Source organism: Lactuca sativa, chromosome 4 (assembly GCF_002870075.4).
Source record: "Lactuca sativa cultivar Salinas chromosome 4, Lsat_Salinas_v11, whole genome shotgun sequence".
Taxonomy (NCBI): domain Eukaryota; kingdom Viridiplantae; phylum Streptophyta; class Magnoliopsida; order Asterales; family Asteraceae; genus Lactuca; species Lactuca sativa.
Window position 1 is genome coordinate 331,260,959 of NC_056626.2, and position 20,921 is coordinate 331,281,879.

A 20,921-nucleotide genomic window follows, 5' to 3' on the forward strand; every position below is an offset into this window, starting at 1 on the left:
CCGAATTTCCTGTCTCTTTTATTCACCAGACTAAACACGAATATTTCATACTTGTACCCTAAACACATATCTCTGGCTCTCTCATGGTTCCATTGTGTATCTATTGAACAATACTAAGCAGCAGCACTCCAGTCTCTTCGATGGTGAGGACCTACGTTCGAGAAAACGTCCCTCTATCAAGATTTGGAGTGTTAGTCGCACAATTGGAATCTATAGTCGCTTCCGCATCTCACAAGCTTCCTGATCCTCTCCTCTGCTTCGATCTTCTTTCCGATCTCATTTCCTCCATTCACGACGAGCCCAAGGTATGCGCCTGTCTACATTTCTTTGTGATACGCATGATTTGTTTCAGTTCACTTTTAATATGATTATTTTGTTCGGTTTACGTCACTAAAACATATTGATTGTGAAATTGATGACAAACTACACCCAGTTATATGCCATTGCTTCTGTTTTCTTCTCTAGGAATAGGCATTGTACGTCATGACCTGTAGGATATTGGATCTTCAAGTTTAGCTGCTCATGTTTACTAGACTGAAATCAAAATTTATAATGTCAAGTGTATGATCTTCGTATAGTTATTAGTGAAATGGAATATCCATATTAATCTATAGTCTAAAATTAGGAAAAAGACAATATGAAATGCTCTTACACAGGAAATAAACTCTCTTCTGCCTGACAGTAACAGTCCATGGCAGTACTTGAAGCAAACTTAATTATATGAGGTTTTATTGATTTCCATCGCTTGATGAGTACGCCACAGCTGGATTTAATCACTGTGTTGAGCCAAAGAAAAAAATTATCCGTTTTTGCCATTGATTTTAGTAAAATTCATCCTGTTTGATGTTAGAGAGACACCCTAACTACTTTCCAACTTTAAAGTTGACATGGATTTGCTAGTTTTAAAGAAACAATACATAAAACTTGTATATAGAAATACGGAAAGGCTTTGTTTTAGAATAATTTTAAGGTCAATTAATCTTGAATCTGGCACAACAATGGAAACATGAATATGTTCTGCAACTTCAATAAAATTTGAACTTCTTTGGACTAATTCTTAAAACCAAAACTTTATGTTGTCTAAAACTTGAATCTGGGAAGTAGGGTTTGAATCTCATAAATCGAATGTGGACTCCTTAATTAAGAATTGAGGGATTAGGAGTTTATGATGGAAGTTTCTACATCTGAATAATTAATTTGAAATTATCAGGAGTCAGTACTTCTGTGGCAAAGGAAATGCGAGGATGCACTCTTTTCTCTACTGGTTCTTGGTGCAAGGCGCCCTGTGCGCCACCTGGCATCTGCTGCAATGGGTAAAATCATTTATAAGGGGGATAACATCTCAATCTACTCAAGAGTCAGCAGCCTTCAGGGGTTTCTTTCTGATGGAAAGAAGAATGAAGCCTTGCGAATAGCTGGTCTGTCTATTTATTTTATGCTTCAATTCAATATGCATGCCTGTTTTTTATATGAATATTAGTTAATTTCTAATAAAATATCTTTCAATATATGATTCGGATTACATTGTTCTCATTTCTGTTATATCTTGACAATTATGATGGCATCAGAGTTATTACTATTAGTGAACTTTAGCTGCATTCTGCATAGAGGGTAGAACATATATTAATAAATATAAATAATTTACCAATTTTTTTGTTGCGTACATGCATTCAACATGTCAGTTTATTTATAACACGTAGAACTTTTAACATGTTTGCTGTTGGTGGTGTCATTGTAACCTTGTAGATGGTTGGTTGTGTATGTTGGTAAGATTGATTGATTGTTTGTCTTAAAGCTCCATAAAACTTTGTGTCTTAATAATCAACTCATGAAGTTACTTACTCAAGTGTTTAATTATTCATCATGTTTAGTTAATCCCCATGATTTGATATAATTCTTGTTTTCATTTCCTTTTTATCTGTGTGAGTTTCTGCCATGTATTTTGGGAGTTCATATTTATTTGCAACAAATATAGGTGCTGCACAATGCTTGGGGGAGCTATATCGGTTATTCGGGAAGAAAATCACTTCTGGTTTGCTTGAAACTACAAGTAGTGTAGCAAAATTGATGAAGTTTTCTGAGGTAACCTTAGAGACCTCATACCTTTTCTGTATCTACCATGTGCATGTGGTATTTTCAAATATTCTTTGTGTGATTGTTTTCCTCTTACACCATTTTTTACTGCTTTATGCTTAGGATTTTGTGAGGCGAGAGGCTTTGCAGATGCTTAGAAATGCTCTCGAGGGTTCAGGTGGCAATGGTTCTTTACCTGCATATGCAGAAGCATTTCGCATAATCATGCGAATGGGTGTTGGAGACAAATCATTCATTGTTAGGAAAGCTGCTGCAAGATGTTTAACAGCTTTTGCTAGTATTGGAGGTCCAGGCCTAGGAGCTGGAGAGCTTGACAATTCCGCCTCTTACTGTGTCAAGGTACCACTTTCTTAGTTACTTTGTGTATCTTAGGAGTAGTTTAGGAGTAGTCTAGGCCCTGGGTTTCCTTTTCTCTCTTTGTGCTTTTTGCACAATATAGCTTATATTGCTAGTGTTGACCTTCTGCTTTATCCCTCTACCCATTGTGGGCTTGCATTTTCATATACCCAGAGGTTATCTTTGAAAACAGTCTTTCCACCCTTACCTCATTCATATGGGATTTGGGTTTTGTTGTTGTTGTTGTTGTCTATTAGTATATAGCATCAAAATCCCATATATGATATTCTGCATCTTATAAGGCTCTTGAAGATCCTGTATCATCGGTTCGGGATGCCTTTGCAGAAGCTTTAGGAGCTGTGCTTGCTCTTGTAATGAACCCTCAAGCGCAGGTATACCATCTTGTTCTCAAATTTATGTCTATCTGTGTACTCTTACATTGTTTTTCTTTCTTTTTGTTTTTGTAAGTCATCTTACATTTTATCATTCTTCTAGGTGCAACCAAAAAAAGGCCAGGCTAATTCAAAAAATCCTGAGGGGAGTTTGCAAAAGCATCTTATATTGCCCTTCACCAAAGGTGTCTTTTTGTTAAAATTTGAACTCCATTGCATCGGTTTTTTTTGTCATATATAATATTTTGATAGATGTATTAATTTTTTGCAGCAAGTGGACCTCGTTCAAAGGATTTGCGAATCGGTATAACCTTGTCATGGGTGTTCTTCTTACAGGTAAAATTTTGTCTCTGTTGCTAATTTTTAGGATATTATCTGCAATATTTATCCTTTATGCTTTACATTTTGAATCGTATGCTCTTTTATGAATAATGCATTTTTTTTTTGAGTTTTTCAGGGCATACGGCTTAAGTATATGCATCCAGATAGCGAGCTCCAAAATTATCTTGTGCAGATTATGGATATGATTCGTGCAGAATCTGTTGTAGATGCACAATCATTGGTATTTCCTTATCAGTTTGTAGATTTACCTTTGTTTTCTTAATGTGTGATTTTGTGTTTTTAAAGAATCAGTCAGTTTACTAATGTATTATTTTTGTTTTTTAAAGGCATGTGTATTTTATATTCTACGGGTTGGTGTGATTGATCAAATGACTGAACCTACACAAAGGGTCTTCTTAGTTAATCTAGGAAAGCAGGTTTGCTACAAATTCTCACTTCTCATATCTCATCTCACTCAAGTTATGATCTCTCTTGATTCCATTAGTTCCAATGACTTGGCATGATTTCTCTGTTACAGCTTCAGTCCCCTGATGCAAGTCCATCAATGAAAATTGCTGCTTTACGCACTTTGTCATATACCCTGAAAACTTTAGGAGAGGTAAGGTGTATTACTGTATTCTTAGGCTGTTTTTAATAATTTATTATGACATCACTTTCAATTTCTCTGTTCATTTTCAGGTTCCTGTTGAATTCAAGGAGGTTCTTGATGACACAGCAGTAGCAGCATTGTCTAACTCTTCACCTCTTGTAAGATATTATGATGTTTTCGTTATCTTTTTTTAGTTGAATATGAGTTGCTTTGGGCCTTATGCTTGTTTTGGAAGGGAATGATATTGATGAAAGTAACAATGGAAGGACATGATTGGTAGGTACGTTCTGAGTCAGCCTTGACTTTGCGTGCACTGGCAGAGATTGATCCGACATGTGTTGGTGGTTTGGTCAATTATGGGATCACTACACTGAAGGCACTAAGAGAAAATGTGTCATTTGGGAAGGTATTATATTACATCAAAGACATAGTTTTTTTTAAGGGAAAATTGGAATTCAGTTGCTTCAGCTTCAGTTGTTTATATATATTGTTTTCTGAAAATGGTATACAGGGAAACAATCTGAAGGTTGAGCTTGATTCCTTAAGTGGACAAGCTACAGTTTTGGCTGCACTTGCATCTGTCTCCCCAAAGCTGCCTCTTGGTTATCCAGCCAGGTAACAGTTTGAAAATTTTAAGGTTGACTTTCATATTTATGATGCTGAAGTGGTAAATAGACAGTGGTTTTTAACTTTTTATTTATTTTTGTGTAAAGATTGCCCAGAACAATGCTTGATGTAGCTAGAAAAATGCTAACAGAAGCTAGCCGGAACACTGTGGTTGCTACAGTTGAAAAAGAAGCTGGATGGTTACTTCTCTCATCCTTGTTGTCTTCCATGCCAAAGGAGGTATAACTGTTATTCTTCTTCAGTGGCGTTATAGTAATTCTTGATTCTAAAAACTGAAAACTGAAAACTGCTGCATGAGTTGTACAGGAGATGGAAGACCAGGTGTTTGATATTCTTTCGTTATGGGCTGATGTCTTTAGTGGTCGAGGCCAAGATCAAGCAGATTCATCTGAGGATCTGTCTTCTAAAATAAGGTTAGCCCACTTTTCATCAGTTATGCTCTTTTTGTTGGTGAAATTACCCATCTGCCCTTTTGGATCAGCTTGGAACACGCGTCCACCGCTTGCCTCAGTCACGTGATTCTCAACCGTGAAATTTAATTTTTCATTAAATTCTTATTGTATATTGGCTGTAAATTAGCTAATATTAGGCTGTAAATTAGTTGTAAAGTTAATGCGTATCTTTTCTTGTTACGTATTTTCCTTGTTTAGTGAGGTAGGCTCTAGTATAAATTAAGGCTCTCTCTTGTATCATTCATCCCAAGAAACACATTCACCATTTTCTTCTCTCCCCAATGGTGAGATAGGGCTCCTATCTAGATCCACCATTCCTTTTTCCTCCATCCCTTGATCTCTCCCATCCATATTTTTTTTTCATTCTTATAATTTTCCTCGAAAAAGCAGTGCTATGGTTTTGATAATGGAAGCATAAAGGATTTCTATTGTTGGTAAATGATATTGATTGCCTTCAATGCTATCCATATTTGCACTTGCTTCCATTTGACTCCATAAATCCCTAATAGGCACTAGATTCCCACATCCATCATCACCTATATCACCTAAGATCTACTATGTTGTTTTCTCTCGAGGCTTTTTCATTTTCATTTTCTTCTACTGTTTTTATTCTTAGTTGGTGATCTATGAATCACGAAATCTTGCAGTCTTTTTCATTTCTAGCCACGGAGGGTGGACTCCGGCGGCACAATCAAAAACCCTAAAATCATCTAAGAGGGGTAATATTGTCATTTTTTTTACTTTATTTCACTAAAGTTTTTAATTATACATTCTATCCCTTGCACGCGTACTTTTGTTTCAAATTACGACAATCCAACTGGGTATAGCCTTTTCAACCAGTTATCCTTAAATACATCCACTTGGTGTCTATGTAGCATACCGTCCACGTGGACTTTTTATTTGATTTTAATTTTATCAAAAATTAAAATTATTTTTGTTTATTAAACTTGAAACTTTGGATTTTATTGACAAATACCCTTTGATTTCTCATGTTTTCTCGAATATCTCTACATAATTCTTGACCGAATGTCTTTGAGTTCACCTGTTTTTCTTCATAAATAATTGATTTTGTATACGATCCCTGTCAAATCCCGAAAGTACCGTCTCTTTTATGAAAGAAAAATACATTAACGATGGCAGACTGCAAAAGGACCGATGGGGAAAGGTGGTAGTCCCTCTGACCTGTGCTAGAGGGGAACGCCCAGTGTGAAACTCACTTTCTTTGAACCCATTTGCCAAAGAATGAGCACGTCCCTGTTGTTTCCCTTTGAAATTGCTTTCCAAGCTAGAAGAAAAATCGGCTCTTCATTTTAGAGGTCCGATGTACCCCTAAGAAGGGGTAGAAAAAGAAAGGAACCACTGAAGGATGCCTACGAAGTTGGCGTATTCTAGTTTACCCGTAAAAGGGGTAGACCAATAATGAAAGAGGAATGAGATATCAATCTTAGGGTTTCACCCATAGAATAGCTAAGATTGAAAATTGAAATCACCATCACATTCAATTGTTCAATGGGTGAAACCTTAAGATCGATGTCCCATTCCTCTTTCATTATTGTTCTACCCCTTTTACTGGTAGACAATAATACGCCAATTTCATAGGCATCTGTCAATGGTTCCTTCCATTTCCTATCCCTTCTTAGGGGTACATCAGACCTCTAAAAAGGAGAGCAATTTCTTCTAGATTGGGAAGAAATTTCTTAGGGGTACATCGGGCACATGCTCATTCATTGGATGATGGGTTTAAAGGAAGTGGTTTTCACACTGGGCCTACCCCTCCATCACAGGTCGGAAGGACTGCCACCTTTCCCCATCGGTTCCTCTGCTGTCTGCCATTTTTAATCCTTATTTCTTTGATAAAAAGAGACAAATATTTCTGGATTTTACAAGTAGATACAAAATCAAAGCTTTGTAAAGAAGAAGAGGAGAAATCAAAGGCTTTATCAAGAATTCTGTGGGTATTGGGGAAAACAGGAGAACTTAATTCTGTTTGTCAATAAAGTTATAAGTTCTAAAGTTTAGTATACTAAAATGATATTAAGTTTTCATATCATTACAATTGAATAAAGTTCAATGTGGATGCCACGTAGACACCAGGATGCCATATCAGAGGGTAACTGGTTGAAAATGTTATGCCCTGTTGACTGTCTTAATTTGAAACAAAATTCGGTTGTTCAATGGGCTAGAATGTATAAAACTTTAGTGATCTAAAGTAAAGAAAAAGACATAGTTTGTTACCTTTCCTTAACATTAGTATTATCCCTTAAATTTACTGTCATGAGCTGCTGAAAGATATAGTTTTCAACTTTTTGCTAGGAACTAATGTAAGTCATGTTTTGTTACTTGTATTCATTTCCCTATAATCTTTGCCATTGTATATTGAAGTCATATGACTTCTTTTGTTACTGTTATCTAAACCTTGCACTTATGAAACATCTTATATTTCATTCTTGAAACTCATTATTTACCATTTTATAAGGATAACCTTTTCAGTGAAGTTATGATGTTTACAATCACATTTTTCTTTTCTAGTGTGTGGTCTGCTGCACTTGAAGCACTAAATGCCTTTATAAGATGCTTTGTATCTAATGATGCTGTGAACAAGGGGATCTTGCTCCAACCAGTGCTATTATACCTTTCTCGGTATGAGTGGAATCTAAAAGTGTTGATGTTTTTTATTTTTATTTTCGACTCATAAGTATATATTTATGTGCTGATTTTTTCAAACACAATGTATGATGAAAAAACAGGGCATTAAACTTTATTTCCTCCTTAACAACCAAGACGCCTGATGTGAAAGCTTCTGTGGACATATTCATCAGCAGAATATTGATAGCTTATCAGTCACTTTCCGATCCAAAGGCATACAAGAGTGATCACCCACAACTTCTTCAAATATGCACAAGTCCCTTTAGGTAAAAATGTTCATTTATTAAGAATATGTATGTGTTTTTTGCCTTATATGCTGGATTTGGGGAACAGAGAGGCTTCCAAATATGAAGAAAGCTCCTACTTGAGGATACTTTTGGACAGCAGAGATGCTTGGTTAGGTCCTTGGATTCCTGGAAGGTATAAACTCATTACATATCAACTTGAGGGGGCGTTTGGTTAATGGGATTTTGTTGGATTTATCAAGAATTGGAATTCAATTCCGAGTAAATTCTGTGTTTGTAAATAAGTAAAGATTTGAATTCAATTGAAATCTACAAAATACCTCAGCCATAGGAATTCAAAAATCCTTTCTAAAACCCATGAATTTAATTCCTTTCTTCTATGACTCTTTAAAATTACATATATCCCCATTAACCTATTCATTAAATTACACAATAAACTATCAGCCTTTGATTTGTGAACTATAATTACTTATCCATCTCTCTCATGGAATCAAAATTCTTATCTTTTACCTAAAAGTCGTAAAAATAATTAATTATTTTAAAAAAATTAATTAAAATATTTTTTGAAGTATTAAAAAAAGTTTTTTGAATGAAAAATCAATAAAGGGATTGACTTCCATTCCACTTATTGCCAACCAAACACATGATAGAATTGAATTCCTTCACTTTCCAAATCCTTCAAAATCCTTTTCCTATGACAGATTCCAAATCTTTCCTAAACAATTTGCAAACCAAACACCCTTCAAGTGGTTTTCTTTCCAATCTCTACCATTGGATCCATGATTCCCAAATGATTCTGCAACACATGTGCAGATTCTTTCTCCATGTATTTTTTTTAAATGTTGTCTATATTATCCTTGTTGCACATAGGGATTGGTTCGAAGATGAACTTCGGGCATTTCAAGGTGGAAAAGATGGCGTTTTGCCATGTGTATGGGAGAATGAGCTCCCTAGTTTCCCTCAGGTATATTTTGTTGATCCAATGGGAGAAAAAAAATCATAATCTTTTCTATACACTTATTGGGTGAATGAATAAATATGCAGCCAGAGACTATTAGCAAGATGTTGGTGAACCAAATGCTCCTTTGCTTTGGAGTCATGTTTGCTACTCAGGTAGTGTTTTCTTTGTGTCATTGTGTGTGTTAATTTTTCCTCCTTATTATCATTGATTCCTGGATTCCAATTTAACTTGATCTGAGAATCACCCCAGGATAGTAGTGGGATGTTATCACTTCTTGGCATACTTGAGCAGTCTCTTAAAACTGGAAGGAGACAACATGTTCTACATTCAACCAGTGTCACAAACGTATGCGTGGGATTACTTTCTGGATTAAAGGTGCTCATTTACTCTTGGTTTCATGAAAATCATACAACATACCTAAATCAATTTAAACACTCATCCATCCATATTTTGTAGGCCATGCTTACATATCACTCCCAACCACTAGAAACAGAGATATTAACTGCAGCCCAGGGGATCTTTCAGGTTTTTTTTTATGGTGTAAATGTAATTTTACATTTTACTTGCTTACATTCACATCATACTTTAATTTTTTTATAAATATTTGATAGAATATTCTTGCTGAGGCTGGCACCTGTGAATCACAACGAAGAGCATCATCAGAAGGGCTAGGGCTTCTAGCTCGCCTTGGAAATGATATGTTTACTGCCAGATTGGTAAGTTTTTGATATTTTTATTTATTTCATTTTAGAATGTGTTAAAAATCTCATGATCCGTTTTTTAATTTGTTTTGATTTTGACTAGACTCGATCACTGCTTAATGATGTAACTGGCGCACCAGAGCATTATGCTGGATCAATTGCTCTAGCTCTTGGTTGCATCCATCGCAGGTATTTGTCTTTTTATGCTGTGTGTCTTTTTTAGTGAAGTTACTTGTTTTCTCATAATTTATTTATTTTTATTTCCTGAAAAAGCAAAAGATTTATCATTCTCATGTTGTATGCAGCGCAGGAGGAATGGCATTATCAAGTTTAGTTCCATCCACTGTGCATTCTATCTCTTCACTAGCTAAGAGTTCAATAGCTAACCTACAAGTATGGGCTTTGCATGGACTTCTTCTAACAATAGAAGCTGCAGGCTTGTCCTATGTTTCACAAGTTCAGGTACATTACATATCCTTTTGTATTTACACCTTCTCTCACCTTTTTTCTCTAATGTAAAAATAAAAATAAACAGGAACTAACTGGCTGTAATTAATATTTATTATATAATCTGTCATTCTCTTATAGGCAACACTTGGCCTTGCTATGGATATCCTTTTGTCTGAAGAGAATGGATGGGTTGTGCTTCAGCAAGGAGTAGGTCGCCTCATCAATGCAATTGTTGCTGTTCTTGGTCCTGAACTTCACCCTGGAAGTATATTCTTTTCACGCTGCAAGGTTTGTTAATTCAATTACATAATTCATAAAATATATTTAATTTCCAGTTGTTGTTATGTACACTTACTTAATTGTTTTTGTTTTCTACAGTCTGTCATTGCAGAGATAAGCACACAGCAAGAAACAGCAACACTTCTTGAGTAAGCAACCTTACTACTGTGATTGTATCTGTAGAAAGTAACTTATTCTACAATGACTATTGGTTTTAGACCTTTTATTAATGGATTATTCTTAAAATTTGCAGAAGTGTTCGTTTTACCCAACAACTTGTACTCTTTGCTCCCCAAGCTGTTACAGTTCATACTCATGTCAAAGTTCTCCTTTCAACTCTTTCATCAAGACAGGTAATTCTTGCTGGTGACTGTTAAAAGTATTAATAGAAAATTGTTATTTTTTGTTTCTGAAACAGTTTCTTCTTTGCAACAGCCAACTTTGAGACATCTTACTGTGTCCACTCTGCGACATCTCATTGAGAAGGACCCAGTAAGCTACACATTCATAAACATTTTTTTCTCACAATAACATAACTATTTCATAATATAAATATCTCATGTGCTCATGTAAAAGTTGTGGGAATGAATATATCCTAACTTATGATGAAAGAGGCAATTTGTACCTTAGTTTAGAATCATTTTCTTGTTCTCATCTACTGATTATGTCTATTTACTGATGGGACTGTTTGCAGGATCCTGTTATTCATGAACAAATAGAAGAGAACTTGTTCCACATGCTAGATGAAGAAACTGATACCGAGTATGTATCTTGTTATTGATATATTATCTTTTACTTCATTAGGGTTTTACTTTTGTATAATAAAATGTGACCTGTTTGTTGCATTATAAAACTCTGGTTAGCTTCAGATGTTTTGTCTATCTTGATTTGCATCACCACCTTTGTTTTTTTATTTTTATCTTTGAGGAGGACAATGCAATAATAATGTATTATTACTGAATACTAATAAGTGGATTAACGAAAGCCCAAGTTACTATGGCATAACCCTGAATTACAATAATAAAAGAAGCAAAAAAAGCAAATAAGAATAAGAATAGTTTAGATTTCACATTTCCCTAAATTTTTAGAGCTAGTACCATAGTACTCCAAAAAGCAAAATCAACCATTATGCTCCCCAAGAAGGCCATATTTAGTGCACACATTACAATATTGAGATAATTTTAGTAGGATTTTTTCCATAAATGGCAAGAGTCGTTAGCAATGTTGCATTTAGTTTGTTCGATATTTAGGGGTTTTTGAGCATAAAACTGTAGAAAGAGATCCCCATTTTTTTTTTCCTTCATTAACTAGACTATCATTTTTACTCTTAACTATTGGTTTACCTTATTAATATATGCTTAATTTTGAAGCTACTTACCTCTATTTGGTTATTGCCTCATTTATGTTCTTCCTTTTTCATCTATTATGATATTATATTACCCACCACTCTGGTAGCTTTTAAATCCTTATGCAGATATATGATACATTTATTTTTATTGCCCAACATAAAAGCTCTCTTGTTGCTACTGTAGGATTGGGAATTTGGTGAAAGCCACAATTATGCGATTGCTCTATACATCATGCCCATCATTTCCATCTAGGTGGCTATCAATATGCCGTAACTTGGTATATTCTCTCTCTCTCTCTCTCTCTCTCTCTCTCCATATTTGCTGTTGTAGATTTTGTAACTTATAGGGTTGCTGTTGTTTGTCTCCTCTTAAACTCTTACGTGTATTCCTGTTGTAACTTACAAAGTTAGACATCATGCGCTCATAATTTTGTGCCCTTCATATTTCCTTTGCTTAATGACACTCTTGTAATGTATAATAGACTTGCTATTTGTTGTTTGGACCATAGCTCCTTATGATGCACTTGTCAAACTCAAGGATCATATATACATCTTGAAGGAGTTAGGATTTAGTTTCCATATAGCAACATACTTTCATTTATTTGTTTATAGCATCTTACTTTCATTTATAATACATTGTATTGTGAAATATCTACCCAATTATAGCAATGGCATCCAAATACAAAGCAATTTTTACTTTTTCAAAGAATAATGTCTAAATAAGAAACAAATTGGAAGTAGAATGCTATAAATGAGCAGATTTTTTTAAACTGCAATGCCTTAATAAGAAAAATAAAATGCTACAAGGAATGAAAGTAAGATGTTATAATACTCAAATAAATGAAAGTATGTTGCTTCTTCTTGCATGTACCCTTGTCGTGATGCATATGTAGTTTCTTTCTTTTTTGTAAAGCATAATGGTCACTATGTGTCTTGGTATAAAATGCTTCTTATAATGGTTTTTTATTCTTAGTTTGATCATTGATGCTTTGGCTTTGGTTTAATCACCTAGTTTTTGAAAAAGTAGAAAGAATAAATGGCAAAGTTTCATGGGTTGGATTACTTGGTTCCTAAATGTGGAAATGTGGATCCAGGTTCTTGCTACATCTAGTGGAAATACCAGAAACAACAAAGAATTGGATGATGATCCTACCAGTGGCCATGAGGGAGATAAATCCTATGGGAATGATGATGAGAACATGGTTTCAAGCTCTCAAAGTTCACCTGGAGCCAATATTGCCAGAGATAAACACCTCAGATATCGAACAAGAGTATTTGCTGCAGAGTATGTGAACCTCATCCTCCTCTTATCTATGACTAATTTATATTTATGCTTCCATCTTTTCTTCTGTATGTCTATGCAACATTAAGGTGCTGTATCTTTTTGACTTAATGGGGATAACCACACAGTGAAACCAATTCTATGAGCGATTATCCTAGTTTTTATAAAAAGAAAAAACAAAAGTAGCATTAGAGATATAGGATTGAACTGAATCCATATCCATATAATAAATATATTGCTATTTTGGAATCAGGTGCTTGAGTCATGTCCCAGATGCTGTTGGACAGAATCCTGCTCACTTTGACCTTTCATTGGCGAGAAGCCAGTCAGCCAAAGACCTGAAATCTGGTGATTGGTTAGTCCTCCAGGTGCAAGAGCTCATATCTCTTGCTTATCAGGTACGTGATCAATCTAATAATCACTTTAAATTCTAACATTACACAGATGCATTTTTCTCCATTTATGTTTATACCACCTAACATTTATTTATTTATTTATTCAACTCATAGATAAGCACAATTCAATTTGAAAACATGTGCCCCATTGGTGTGGGACTTCTAAGTACTATTCTGGACAAGGTAAATAAATATCTAAACATAACATTGTGGTACTGGCACTGCAGTGCACACCTTTGTGTTTCATTCATCAACAATATACCTATATCCATAATTTCTCAAAAGTTGTATTGTATATGATTGCAGTTTGGAAAGGTACCTGACCCTGAGCTTCCTGGACATCTATTATTGGAACAGAACCAGGTATGGTGTTGGTTATGGATACAGTCAACCTGCTGTCATTTACCTTAAATAGCAACCTACTTTCATTCTTTTCTCATTAGGATATTCTATTTCTACCTGAATATCTATTCATTTAGCTTTGTGTTTGGGTAGATTTTTCACTGTTACAATGTTGTAATAGGAAGAAACGTAAGTAGGATGCTGTAATAAACATTTGCACTAAATAGGTTTGCTTCTAATGTTATGCCATGGTTCCATATGTTATTTATAATTGCAGGCTCAGCTTGTTTCTGCTGTTCGTACAGCACTGGACACATCATCTGGACCAATTCTTTTGGAAGCAGGTTTACAGCTGGCTTCTAAGGTTCAACACACGAAACATTGTTTAATTTTTTTTTTCTGAGATAATGTTAAGGTGTGGTGTTCATGATAGATACTTTTTGCAGATATTGACAAGTGGTATGATTAGTGGCGATCAGTTGGCTGTCAAACGGATATTTGCATTAATTTCACAACCCCTTGAGGACTTTAAAGATCTTTATTATCCATCATTTGCTGAATGGGTTTCATGTAAGGTACAGACCTTTTCCTCCAATCATATTTATCTTATTAGAGGGGCTTTGTTTCTGCAATATGCCAATATGCTTTCCTCAGACTCTACTTCTTTTGGGTTCTACTTGGTGGGATGGAATACATTCCATCATCATGTTTGGTTGGCATGTAGTAATGAAATGAATTTTCATATTTGTAACTCTACTACATACATCATTTAACTACATAATTAATGTATTCTTTATGGGCTAATCACAAAAAAAATGAGGTGGTCTTGTAACCATTTGACCACCTTTTTAAACACTAGCTTGATCTTCTTTATTGATATAGAATTCTCAGATGGAATTTCTACTGATTCTCCCTCTACTTTTTTTTCCCTAGATCAAGATAAGACTATTAACAGCCCATGCCTCTCTCAAATGTTATACATATGCATTCTTGAGGAGACAAAACAGCATCCCTGAGGAGTATCTTGCATTATTACCATTATTCTCAAAAAATTCAAATACATTGGGCAACTACTGGCTCTCACTCTTGAAGGATTACAGTTATGTCTGCTTCCGCACACGCCCCAATATTCATGTAAGCTAAATATATTCCTTGTATACTTTTCGGTTAAATGCAACACATTTTCATATATTTGTTTATCATAGCATCCTGCTTTCCTTTCTTCCTATTGCAATCTTTTACGTTACAAAAACTACTTAGTTATAGCAATGTCATCCAATACAAAACGTTTTTCATTGCTATAATTAAATAGAGTTTTCAAAGTACAATGTCTTTATAAGAAAACAAATATAAGTACAATGCTATAGTTGGATGGGTTTCTCAAAGTACAATGTGTTAATGATAAAAAAATGAAACAATAACGCTGTAATAGAAAGCACACATCATGTTTGGAAGTATTAGGTATATAACATTTCTCTGTGTTATTTTTCCTGCAGTGGAAACCATTCCTTGATGGAATTCAATCCTCTCTGGTTGCCAAAAAGCTGAAGCAATGTTTAGAAGAATCCTGGCCGTTCATCTTGCAAGCAGTGTCTCTTGATGCAGTTCCAGTGGATGGGGACACAAATGAATCTTCCGGAACATCAGAAAACACATCCAAAACTGAAAAAACATCCAAAAGTGTGTTTTTCTCTGGATACAACATGGTGGAATTGAAACAGCAAGACTATCAGTTTCTATGGAGCTTCTCTTTACTTGTTCTCTTTCAGGGACAACATGCTACTCCTGATAAAACCATTATCCCATTGGATTATGTAAAATCCAACATTGCCTCTGACTCCAGATACTTGATAGCTATGAAGTTTTATGAAATTATTTTACCAGTTTTCGGCTTCCTATCTGCTGAAAAGTTCTTCAGGATGGGATTTCTTACTATCGATATATGTCGGGAACTCCTGCAGGTGATTTACTTACTTCTATCTATTTGTGTATTATAGCATTGTGTTTTCAACTTTTTTCTTGATTGGATGGATTTTTCAACGTACAATGTTGTAATAGGAAGAAGTGAGAAGAGGATGCTATATTGTTGTCCATTGACATTCTTATTGATCTTTTTTTTTTTTTTTTCCTAATTCATCAGTAGTTTCTACCTTCTTATATGCTTCTGATTAAGGTTAAACTTATGGATGCAGGTTTTTTCATACTACATCTTTATGGAGGATATATTGGATAGCCATGCAATCTCAGTTCTATCACAGGTAAATAAATGGAAGATACATTGGCATGTTTATCTTTCCTTTTATATAATTATGAATATTTCTTGGATTTTTGACTTTCAATTTATGACATTGACATGAAATTTAATTCTTTTACAGATTGTACAGAACTGCCCTAAGGATTTTTTCGAAACGGAAGATTTTGCATATCAGGCAGCTGAACTTTGTTTGTCCTTCATTTTCAAGTTCTTACAAAGGTAAACTCAAAACCATGATCTTTTGTTGCTTTACCTATTTTCATATTTAAATTATAATTGAAATTTATCATTTTTCTGATTAAATTGCTTTGTGTCAGTGCTGATGTAACATCATCCAGTCACTCAAGCTGGGAGGATAAAATATCTCTGTCTCTTACTTCAGCAATCAATCTTTTGACTCGTGTAGAACCCAAGGTAACCTGCATGTTTTTAATGTAGAATTGTTGAAACTTCTCTTATTAGTAGTTTTATTATGACCGATTTGTTTATTATACAATGTTGCTTTCATTTCTACCCAATTATATGACAATGTCATCCACTGCTATAATTGGAAGATTTTTCAAAGCTCAATGTCTTAATAAGCAAAAACTGAGTACAATGTTGTAATAAGAAGAAATGTAAGTAGGATGCTGTAATGCACAGATAAATTTAAGAACATTGCTATTTCATCAATTTATCCCTTTATTATATATTTATGTTGTCTTTGTGTCCAATTGAGGTGTGTATTCTTCTAATTGTCTTTACAGAAGCAACTACAATTAGCATTGGCATTTCTCATCATTGGATATAAGTGCATTGAAGAAGCATCAAATGATACATGCTTGTCTAAACCTGTTGATTATGTTCAATCTCTAGTTGCTATGCTGAAAAAGCATGTCAATGGTGAGTCTCAACTTTTTTTTTTTTTTTTTTTTTTTTTTTTTTTTTTTTTTTTTTTAAATTATTATAGTAAATTACACGAATGGTCCCTATAGTTTGGGGTAATTTGCACTTTTGGTCCCTAACTTATTTTTTTAACCCCTACAGTTTGTTTTTGGGTCCCTATCTTGCCTAAAAAGACTATTTTGCCATTGATTTTTTTAATTTATTTAAATAAAGTGGAATCGGTAAGGTAAGGTGAGGTAGAAGTGGGGTTGGGGGAGTGTTTATTTAAATAATTTAAAAAATCAAGGGCAAAATAGTCTTTTTAGGTAAGACAGGGACCAAGCACCCAAAAACAAACAGTAGGAGTTAAAAAAATAAGTTAGGGACCAAACGTGCAAATTACCCCAAACCATAGGGACCATTTGTGCAAATTCCTTGATATTTAAAAAAGTAGATTTTTATTCATAGGGGTTGAATCCAACAAAACAATTTAAACATCTATCTTATGCATTTTCAAGCTTAATAATAGTGTCCTAATAAGAAAAAAAAAAACTTAAATAGATTTTCAAAGTACAATGGCTTAATAAGAAAAAAAATTGGAAGTAGAAATCTGTGTAAAACAAAGAAACAAAAAACAGATGCTATATTTTCTGTATAACTGAATTTGGTGTGTTATTTGTCAGAAAAATCTACACTGGATGATGATGATGCAGTCTATCTGAGGACCATAATTGGAGCCTGTATGAACATGAATATTTATCTAACCAACAACTGTATCAAGAACATCCATCAACAGGAGGAGAAGATGAACAACTCATCTAAATTACCACAAAAGAAGCTCGCTTTCTCTCTTGAACAAATTATTACATTTGCTAAATTAACCCACAAAATCCAACTTATTACTGAGAACCCAGACACCAAAGCTTTATCCTACGCCATTCTATGCCAATCTGCCAATTCCTTCCACAAGGTTCTCAACGATCAGTACATACAGGTAACAACAGTACGAAGGGTATTTTGGTCTTTTATATATTAAAAAAAAGAATGAAGATAATTCAAACCATGGATTCTGTTGATAAGATCTCTGATATCATTTCCTTGTGAGCAGGTTCAGGCGATTGCCTTGCAAACACTAACCAGTGTAATACGAGATTCCAATTCCGAAAGCAACAACACGTTTCTAGTGTTCTTCATTGGCGAGCTTCTTAATGATATTTTCTGGACTATCAAACAAGCTTTAAAGGTATATCATTATTCATTTCAAAACCTTTCTTTCTCAACTCTCAACTACATATTAAATTTTTGACATGGTTGGCTGTTGTTATTTAATGACAGAAACCTGTTACAAGGGAAGGAATGAGTGTTGCTGGAGACTGTTTAAAAGTGTTGATGCTTTTGCATACTTCCTCTAAAGCTCCAGAATCTCAAAGAAGTCTAATGAGCCTCCTTCTTGAAGCAATTGTCATGGTCTTATTAGCTTCAGAGAACGATTTCTCTCAGGTAATAAAACAACAAATCCCAATGTCCAAAAAAATTTCTAGTTATTTTTCATCTTCATTCAACATGCACTTTGAAAAAACAGGAAGTGAAAGAACTAAAAACCGCATCCATGAGACTCGTTTCTCAACTTGCTCAGAGTCAAACTTCTGCAGTCTATTTCAAAGATGCGTTATTATCAATGCCTTTTACACGGCGCCAGAAACTTCAGGTGATTGATTGTTAACTTAGGAGGGCATTTACGTCTTTTACGCACAGAAACTTAACGATTGTTGTACTTTTCAGGATATAATTCGTGCTTCAGTAACACAAGATCAGAGTCCATCAACTCCAAGTAAAGCTACATCAATCCCTCCCTTGATTATCAAAATGCCATCACAAATTGAAGAAACCAAACGCCAAATTCCAACTCCATTAGCCTCCACAAAAATCCAAGAAGAAGAAGAAGAAGAAGAAGAAGAAGATGATGATGATGATGATTGGGACAATTTCCAGTCTTTTCCTGCCTCCACAAACGAACCTAAATCCACACTACATTCAGAGGAACCTAAATCTACAGTGAGTTTAGAGGAACCTAAAGCTACAGTAGATTCAGAAGAACCTAAATCTATAGTACATTTGGAGTCATCTAAATCTACAGCAGATTCAGATGAGCAAGAAAACACAAGTGTGAGTGTTAAGGGTGAAGACGTGGTGGAGGAAAGCCGTGATTTTGAAGAATTTCTTAACGAGAATGAAGGTGGTGGAGGTGATGAGGGAGAGGAAGATGATAATGATGAGGAGGAATATGAAGATGAAGATGATTATGATGACGAAGAAGAAGAAGAAGAGGAGGAGGAGGTGGAGATGGATCCAGAGGTGATGGCTCAAAGAATCGAGAACCTATTCGCTGTGGATCCAGAAAGCTCAAAATCATCATCATCATCTTCTTCTTCTGGATCTAACAATGAAGAAGAAGAAGAAAAAGGCTCGACTCATGCTGATGCTTTAGAGAACAATGAGCATTTACAACATCAAGACTTGTCTGGTGTGGAGGCCGAGGTGGTGGCTGGAGATGACGAAAGCCCCCTGCCGCCTGCTGCCGCCAGTTGATCGGGGAGTAACTTGATCCTTGAAACAGGTGTGTATTTGTTGATAGGGATATAGAGGTTATAATAGGTTATGTGTGGCTTTGATTGATATGCTTTCATTTCATATTTTGTTATTTTTGCCATGAAGATTTTGAATTATTTGGTCACTAGTTTTTTTTTTTTTTTTTTTTTTTTTTTTTGTTTTTTTTTTTGATGTATTTCTGGTTACAACGTCTATTATAGTTTATTATTTTATTCTCTGATCACTCATTTATGCATTATCACTTTCAAAATACATATCCAAACATCCCTAAAAGTCGTTAGAATTTGTCAATATAAATTAGTTTCAACATAATCAATAATAAGCATAAGTAGTATACTATGTGGTTAGTTTCAAATAATTTTTGAATTGTTTGTTATTGATATTGTCTAAGGTTTCTAGAATATTGTAAAAGTCGTTAGAATTTTCTCAACTTCTTGATAATCTTGTGGAAATAAGAAACTTATGATAGGATAACTTGGCCTTCATATAAATATTGTTCATTTGCTATCCGGAAGAACCAAACAAGAAAGCATCAAAACAAAACATAATGCATTCTCGAGAAGATTTTGTTCATTTTTTTTTTATTGTGGTTGTTAGAGTATCATATAAAAGAGAGTTGTTCTTACATTTTAGAATAACCGTGTAATCTTTGAAACTAATGTATTGTTGTGCTTCAGTTGAATAAAAATAGGAATTAATTTATGTATGAATTATAATTCTAAAAGATATACATATAAAGGAAAATACACAAAGGTGAGTGTAGGAAAAAAACAAACCAAGTTCAATTTTTTTGTTTAAAGCTATTAGACAACAGAAATGAGGAAGAAAACTTCTCAAACTCTCATTCAATCATCTATCTGATTACATATACAGAAGAAGAACATAACAACTAACTAACTTTTACATATAATATGATGACATACATGTTGAGATGCATCGGAATCAAGAATCCATATGCAAGATTGTAATTCATTTTTAATAGTAAAAGAATAACATTTACATGTTGAAGTAGTCTCACTTGTATTTACAGAAATCATATGATTTGACAATGCAAACATTAACATTGTGCTTGAGAGAATCCTTCTGAACATGTTACTCAAATCATCATTCATGGAAGGATCAACAGTGATATTGTCATTTGTAACTACATTGATTTGATTATTTCTGGACTTAGATTTGTATCCTGGTGGATATCCATGGATCTTATAACACTTCTCAACAGTATGTCCTTGAAAATTACAGTGTGTGTAGAAAGACTGTTTCTGTTATTGAACTTCTTATTTTCACTGTTATTGTTGTTAACAAGTCTGTTGTTTGTAGATTTGGCTGCAAATGCAACTGCTGATGTATGTTGATCAATCAATATAACTTTTTGTTTCTCTTCTTGAGCAACCAGAGAAAAAACACGATTGATAGCATGTAATAGATCTATAAGAAGAATTTGACCACGAGTTGCAAAAAACGATTCATTTAAACCTATCAAGAAATTTATGATTTGTTCAGATTGAAAATATTTTTCAATTTTGTTCACACCATCGCAGTCGCACTTTCCACTAGAACATTTTGGCCTAAAATTCTCAAGTTCTTCAGATAGTGACTTTGATTTCGTGAAATAAACGCCTACTGAATCTTGATTTTGATTGAGATTCACAAATTCTCTACGAATTTGAAAGATCCGAGGCCCATTGCTCTGTTGATATCGATCCTTGAGA

General features: G+C 34.4%; 1 protein-coding gene across 2 annotated transcripts; it reads left to right on the top strand.

Moving 5' to 3' along the window:
- The first annotated feature begins 23 nt into the window (after nucleotides 1-23).
- On the top strand, nucleotides 24-19,333 carry LOC111917919 (protein SWEETIE). 2 transcript variants are annotated; one of them, XM_023913559.3, is made up of 48 exons: nucleotides 24-305; nucleotides 1,211-1,418; nucleotides 1,976-2,082; nucleotides 2,197-2,433; nucleotides 2,733-2,822; nucleotides 2,926-3,007; nucleotides 3,094-3,158; nucleotides 3,280-3,384; nucleotides 3,491-3,580; nucleotides 3,682-3,762; nucleotides 3,843-3,911; nucleotides 4,034-4,159; nucleotides 4,265-4,368; nucleotides 4,467-4,599; nucleotides 4,687-4,793; nucleotides 7,362-7,472; nucleotides 7,580-7,744; nucleotides 7,812-7,898; nucleotides 8,594-8,687; nucleotides 8,768-8,836; nucleotides 8,934-9,059; nucleotides 9,141-9,209; nucleotides 9,296-9,400; nucleotides 9,489-9,574; nucleotides 9,691-9,847; nucleotides 9,974-10,123; nucleotides 10,214-10,263; nucleotides 10,368-10,467; nucleotides 10,550-10,606; nucleotides 10,809-10,876; nucleotides 11,647-11,740; nucleotides 12,557-12,747; nucleotides 12,998-13,142; nucleotides 13,254-13,322; nucleotides 13,446-13,502; nucleotides 13,759-13,845; nucleotides 13,928-14,056; nucleotides 14,415-14,615; nucleotides 14,978-15,442; nucleotides 15,674-15,739; nucleotides 15,857-15,954; nucleotides 16,053-16,149; nucleotides 16,482-16,617; nucleotides 17,283-17,593; nucleotides 17,708-17,842; nucleotides 17,935-18,099; nucleotides 18,182-18,307; nucleotides 18,382-19,333. In XM_023913559.3, the coding sequence occupies exons 1-48, from the start codon at nucleotides 141-143 to the stop codon at nucleotides 19,186-19,188; spliced, it is 6,642 nt and encodes a 2,213-aa protein (XP_023769327.1). In that variant the 5' UTR covers nucleotides 24-140; the 3' UTR covers nucleotides 19,189-19,333. The 2 variants fall into 2 exon arrangements, with proteins under 2 accessions (XP_023769327.1, XP_023769328.1); XM_023913560.3 differs by lacking the exons at nucleotides 24-305; nucleotides 1,211-1,418; nucleotides 1,976-2,082 and having other exon boundaries at nucleotides 2,303-2,433; nucleotides 2,743-2,822.
- Nucleotides 19,334-20,921: the final 1,588 nt, after the last annotated feature.

What these genes read in the sequence shown, in the direction of transcription:
- LOC111917919 (XM_023913559.3), top strand. Translation starts at nt 141, where the DNA reads ATGGTGAGGACCTACGTTCGAGAAAACGTCCCTCTATCAAGATTTGGA. An exon ending in CCCTGAAAACTTTAGGAGAG is followed by an intron (nt 3,763 to 3,842) that starts GTAAGGTGTATT and finishes GTTCATTTTCAG; the next exon opens with GTTCCTGTTGAATTCAAGGA. An exon ending in GTGCTATTATACCTTTCTCG is followed by an intron (nt 7,473 to 7,579) that starts GTATGAGTGGAA and finishes ATGAAAAAACAG; the next exon opens with GGCATTAAACTTTATTTCCT.